The sequence below is a fragment of the Arachis ipaensis genome, chromosome B04 (genome assembly GCF_000816755.2).
Source record: "Arachis ipaensis cultivar K30076 chromosome B04, Araip1.1, whole genome shotgun sequence".
NCBI lineage: Eukaryota > Viridiplantae > Streptophyta > Magnoliopsida > Fabales > Fabaceae > Arachis > Arachis ipaensis.
The window spans coordinates 20,963,663-20,969,955 of NC_029788.2; the positions used below are offsets into that span (position 1 = coordinate 20,963,663).

The following is a 6,293-nucleotide window of genomic DNA, read 5'->3' on the forward strand; positions in this document are numbered from 1 at the left end:
ATTATTGTTCATGTTTGTTGGTTTGTTTTGCTTTAGTTGTTGAAACTTTTACGTTCTTTTGTTGTGTTTCTGTATTTGTTTGGTTTGGGATCAATCTTTATGGCAATGCTGAAAGGGTTGATTCACAAATCAAAAACTCTTCTCCCCAATTTTGGGTCAAGTAAATAACAGCAATCCAAAAAAAAAAAATTGAAATTATCCATTTTAACTACCCATCTTAAATCATACAATTTCCTTGTCCCTCTATTTTTCTATCATTTTGGATATTGAAATCATACCATATCATATTATATACAAAGGAGAAAAATAATGTTTAAAGTAGACAAATTATGTCCAGATCATCTTGCATATATCTTAAAGGATAGCTTAATTAAAGGAATGGTTTTGAATCTGGAAATACACAAAGCTTGTTTGTCACTTCAACTACTGCAGTACTCTGCAGATTCATCATCACCAAATTCATCATCATCATCATCTTCTTCCCACTCATCATAAAGAAGAGATTTTATCTGCTGCGCTCTCAATCTTTCTTGAATTCTGTCTCTGATTGCTGTTCCCTATTTACGAGTAAACAGATGACAGATAAAATCAGTGAGTCCAATCAGAAGATTTTAGAAAATGGAATATCTACATAGGATACAACAAGATCGATCACATGCAGAAAAATTGGTCATTTGCTGCATTATGAGAGTTCTAACCATTTTGTGGCAGCCTTCTTCAAACATTTCGAGGAAACCAGCTACCAATCGATCGGCATTTTCAATCCATTCAGTACGCCTCATTCCCGCTACTGTTTGTATCTGAAAAGTTCAATGGAGAAAGTCTTGCTTATTTGCATTGTAAAAAAAAATGCAAATGACACTACTTAAACAAAGATCAGAGATTTTCAAACTGCCCCTAGTGCACTCGCTTTGACGGCTAGGGATAAAATCCAGCAATTATGTAAATTAGAAGAGAAATGTTCCTTTTACTCATTCTTCCTTGTAAACCAAGTCAACTCACTCTCCTCCACCATTGGACAGGGTGTGGGATCCAGATTCAACACCGAAAGGGAGTAAGTCGGCTTGGCACACAAAGAAGAGTGAGTGAGTGCAACTCAAATTAGAATGCTGGGGTCCAATACATATGGTTTCTCTTATTCACAACAAAAAGAAGAGTCTCAAACATTTCACCACATGAACAACAGTCTAAAACAATTTACCATATAAAGAACAGTCTCAACTACATTCAGCTGGAAACAACATTCTCTTGGGTCAGAGAATGTACAAAAGAAGTTTAACAATAAATCATTGAGCCATATCTATTTACAATGAGAATGAAGCAGATAGAGTATCTCCTTATATGCATTGTTAACGTCATTAACTACTTAGCTCAAGCATATACTCCAACTATTTTATAGTAACAGCAAGAGGCCCAANNNAGATTATATATATTTATAGGAACTAGAAAGTAAAAACATTTAAGCCAACTCATTACTAATAAATTGAGCTTCTTTTCTCCTTTAAGATTGTGTCAGAACTAGTGTCAATCACAAAAGAATTGCAGAATAACGATCATTGACAATGTATCAAGAACCCTAAATATACAACTGGGAAAGTCAGTCCTGAGGAGAGAATATGAGCTTCTGTCCACCCTAATAGTGTTTGGTTAGAGAAACAGATAAAGAAATACAGGGACATAGAGACACAAGAATTACTTGGTTAGGAAAATAGGTACAGAGCCAACAACTGGTGTCTTGGGACAAAGATTCCTGTATTCTCTGCATTCCCAAAAAAGTGGGGATGGAGACCAAACACTGGACAGAAACGTTTTCCAGTTTTGTCTTCGGAGATGGCTGGCAACATTCCAAGGTGGCAGGTGGCTTTCCAACAAACGGTAAATTGTCTCTTTCATGTGTTTTTTTCCTTGTCCCTTGTGTTTTCAGACAAATTCTATTCCCACTATCCCTGTGTATATATTTGTCTACCTAACTAAACTCTCCCTATTCTCCTATTTATCTCATTCACCCCCTAACAGCCTCCTAACTACTTTCACTGACCAAAACTTGGCAATTACTTAACAGAGTTAATTGCTGCCTCACACTCATTCGTCTTCCCCTTCCAGTTCTATACTAACCCAAAATGGTTCCTAACAGACTACTCCAGGTTTGTATGATCTTATATTTCAGGTCAACAAGTAGTTTTTTAGTGCACAAATTAAAAGGAAGGATTTCCAGTGAAACTGAGTTCAAGTTTTTATGCTTTTTCTTGGGTGGTGGGTTGGTAAAAGAATTAAAGGATTTGTTCAGCTTGACACCGAACACTTAAACCCTTCCTTGTTTCCTACAGATGGCGTTCAAAACTAAAACTACATATCATTTTTGAAACTAAAACCAAAATTTAACCTAACACCATGAATGACCAAAATATTACAAGAAAAAACTTAAGAACCACGCAATAAGCACATGCCTACAACTTACTTCTACAGGTTTGCCTATGATTAACAAGGAAACTTAACAATCGTAACAAATAAAGAACTCATGAGTTATAGAAGCAAAAGATTTATATCTTTTTCAGCAGTTCTTTTGATAATACAAATAATTTCCCAATCACAATCCAAACAGGAAATATGACTAATTTCCTTTCTTTCAGTTTTCTATTCACTGCAGCTCACACCACTGAAAGGTTGACTACAATTCATTTCAAGTTCTAAAAGCATCTTTTCATATGCAAAAGTTAGTAGCAGTTCATGACCGCAACCCACTTTCATTGAAACACTAGATTTCTTCATATATTGAATAAAAAGGAAAATAACATCAACCATTAAGTTTAAACATAAACCATCTACTTAAGAAAAGCTTACAGCTTAATGTTATACTAAGAATAACACAAGATAAAATAAGATAAAATACATGTAAACAATTACTGACGTAAATAGAGTCGACGCAAATAGCTATGATCATTATCAACATTGTTACCTTCTTTCCCACTGTCTCTTGCTGCTTCTTCACTCTCTCACGCAATTTTTTAAGTCCCATGTTCATTCTCAACCTCTTCTCCTGTGAATAAGAGATCATGCAACACAGATAAGCCCGCCCACTACAAAAGTAAGTTAATGAGGCAACTGATAGGTAACACAAAAATCTTGAGAATTTGCAAAACAAAGGTGTGAAACAAAGAAACCTTGACATAGCTGACACCCAGATCCTTTCTGGTATAACCACGGTCCAAGTTACGCATTACATACTGATTATAATCTTTGATTATTCTCATTATGATATCTGAAGTAGAAATTCCATCAGTCCGCTTTGTTTCCTTAAACTTTCCAATAGACTTAACCTATTTAGGAAACAATACACATAAGATCATCAATGGAAGCTGAAGATTGAAACGTGACTGGGAAAAAATATAAAACAAAATTTGACAATGTTATAGTTCCGCCAGAAATATATAGAGAAAAAATAATGGCATAAAAGTGGATGAAAGATTCAAATAGTCAATTGTGAACAACAACGATGACCCATTCGTGACACCAAGTAAATGTCAATGAGATAGCAATAGGAGAGAGAAGAGGGGGGAGGGGAGAAGAACATTCAGTTCTTACATATTCATAGACATCCTTTCCAGCTCCACTTGTATCAGCATAACTAAATTTTACATTAAAGAAGAAAATGAAGTGTTAATGTATTTGAAAACATTTTTAAAATTATATTTTGGCAAAATATCATGTAGAATATAGTTAAGATTAATAACGCAAGGATGCTGTCACAGAGACAGAAGCACCTCTCAAAAAAATCCAAGAGAATAGAGAATAAATAGTGCTAATAACAGTAAGAATAATATTATAATTAATATCTAAATTTTAGAAATTTTAGACCGACATACGCTCTAATGGTCGATTAGTTATGTGCAGCCATATAAAAGTAACTAATGCACAGAGCATTCCTCCTTTTCCACTTTAGTAACACACAGACAATCTTCTCCTTCCCATATCATCCCATTTTCATACTTTTTGTAAGCCTTTTGAAAGAATAATAGAATACAGCACATCTTTTTCCTTCTAGACAGTTATATCTTCAAATAAAATGAAATATAAGCAATGAAACTTTGTATTCCAGTCCCAAACACTATGTTAAACATTTGAGTTTTGATGTTTAGGATATGGCATCAATAGTCATAACTCTTAGCATGTTATCTCAATGCTTCTTATATTAAATGCACAGCAATGCTCTCCGATCTGTGTTGTATGTCTCAAGTATCGTATGCATGCATCCTAGTTAATAACCATAAATTTTTCAGATAGCCCACCTCCGAGCATATCTCAGGGTCCATTCAACGTAAAGTGTAAACTTACTCTATTAGGGAGTTGATAACTTTTGATCAAGAAGTTACCAACTTTGAAGAGTGAACAAATACAAAAGAAAACACTTAGCCTGGGGCAGGTTAACCTTACGGAAGAGAATCATGAGCCACATAGTCAATTTGATGCTTGTCAATGAATTCCTGTGTGATTACCCATGGCGCATCTGGTATAACTTCATCAACCCACCTGTAGCAATGACGACTCAACTGTGTCACACATCCTAAATACTAACACCACTAATAAAGCAATTAGGCAAGTTTGAAAATTTAAAAACAACTCAAATAAGCCAAACAGATGTACTGAGTTATTTTCGTTTGATTGATTCCGAGGACTAGTTAGGCTTTAGGAAGCAACAAAAGCAAATGAAAATCTCCCATCAAAAAAGAACCAAACGAAATAATAACATGGATGGTAGACCTCCATAGATATCTACAATAAATGAGGATGCCAAAAACTAGTACTTCAGTCAGCGCAGCTCAGAGGGAACTTAGTATCCGAAATCAGCTATGAACTTTGCATCAGAACGTGGTATAATTTTACTCAGTTAGCCAGTTACTTGAATAAAAAACCACTAGCTCTAAAAATGGAAACAAAATGACACTCATGAATGAGTTGCCCTAAACTATTCTTACATGTATCTTTTATAGTTTCATTATCTATCATCATTCATGTTGCTATTTCTGGAAATTAATCTACAGAAGCATCATGGTCAAAAGCCACAAAGGTCGTTGCCCAAAAGAGTATAATGACAGTTAAAAAAAGGTGAATTTCAAATCCAAGTCTAAGAACGTGAATTTCAAAGCCAAGTCATCAAACTTCATTCAACCAAAACCTTTCCAGACTTGATGCAACTACAATTATTTTTCCTTTGTGATAAATAAATAAAACACGAAATAGAAGCTTTATCAGAGCAGTGTACAATAAAAGGAGAGCAATATCAATATCAATATAAACTATCTAGAAAAGACAAGAGAACCTGCAGTGGCGAAGAGATTCATAGCGTTCCTTGTCAGTCATGACAGTTTTTCCCTTATACTTGTGTGTGATCTCATCATTGCAGCATCCAACAAGCAGATATGTGTTTGGAAACCTTCAATTAACAAGGAAGAAAAAAAAAAGGCAAAAAAACAGTTGCAATAACATCAAGCACTTCATTCAAGCAACAACAAACACACAACAATTTGCAAATACCCAAAAGCCAAACAACAACAAACAACAAAGCATGATCCCACTATTTCAGGTCGGCTACATGGATCAAACGACATTGCACCTTGTCATGAATCAGTCCATTTATACTTAAATCTCTTTCCATAAGTTTATTCATAATTTTTCTTTCAAACTATCTCCCATCAAATCCACCATCTATATTCAACATGTTGGACAAACCTCAATTATAAGAGGAAAAGATAATAACTAAATAAATAATTAAAAAACCGCAAAAAACCAGTGAAACTTGAGCGGTATTACTGAATTTTAAACCTCCAAAAAGCCCAAAGAAACAGTAACAACTAATATGGGGATTAGACTCAAAATGATAAAAAATTATGATTAATTACAGCAAAAGCAGTAAAAGCGAAGTAGAGTGGACAAAAATTGAAAGAAAAGAAAGTAATACAGTTTTTTGGCTTGCTCGAGAGAACGGGCATGGCCGAAATGAAAGAGGTCGTAAATGCCATCAGCGTATACACGAACGGTTTTCTGTTCACCAATTTCACATTCCTCTTCGGCTTCCATGTCTCAAAGGTGAACGCTCAAACACTCCAAGCAGAATGCACAGGCAGCACTAACTTCACTGTTACTTATGGCACCGGTCACACTGAATTAAATACTTACGATTTTGACTTAATAATTAAATAATTTAATAAATACTGATGCGGCCTGACATAAATTTAATAGTTAAAAATTATTAAATAATTTAATAAATTTGATTAAATTATTATTTATTAATTTTT

The 6,293-nt window shown here is 34.4% G+C and overlaps 1 protein-coding gene across 1 annotated transcript; it reads right to left on the reverse strand.

The window, feature by feature from the left end:
* On the reverse strand, positions 220 to 6,157 carry LOC107639110 (choline-phosphate cytidylyltransferase 1). The gene is made up of 8 exons (XM_016342530.2): positions 5,957 to 6,157; positions 5,318 to 5,431; positions 4,432 to 4,527; positions 3,583 to 3,625; positions 3,162 to 3,317; positions 2,957 to 3,037; positions 699 to 800; positions 220 to 557 (listed from the first exon to the last, which is right to left on the reverse strand). The coding sequence occupies exons 1-8, from the start codon at positions 6,073 to 6,075 to the stop codon at positions 420 to 422; spliced, it is 849 nt and encodes a 282-aa protein (XP_016198016.1). The 5' UTR covers positions 6,076 to 6,157; the 3' UTR covers positions 220 to 419.

Bases quoted from the DNA above. Each gene is read 5' to 3' on its own strand.
- LOC107639110 (XM_016342530.2), bottom strand. From the start codon at position 6,075: ATGGAAGCCGAAGAGGAATGTGAAATTGGTGAACAGAAAACCGTTCGT. The intron at 3,318-3,582 runs GTAAGAACTGAA...TTTCCTAAATAG, and splicing joins GAAAGGATGTCTATGAATAT to GTTAAGTCTATTGGAAAGTT. The intron at 3,038-3,161 runs GTTTCTTTGTTT...TCTTATTCACAG, and splicing joins TGGGTGTCAGCTATGTCAAG to GAGAAGAGGTTGAGAATGAA.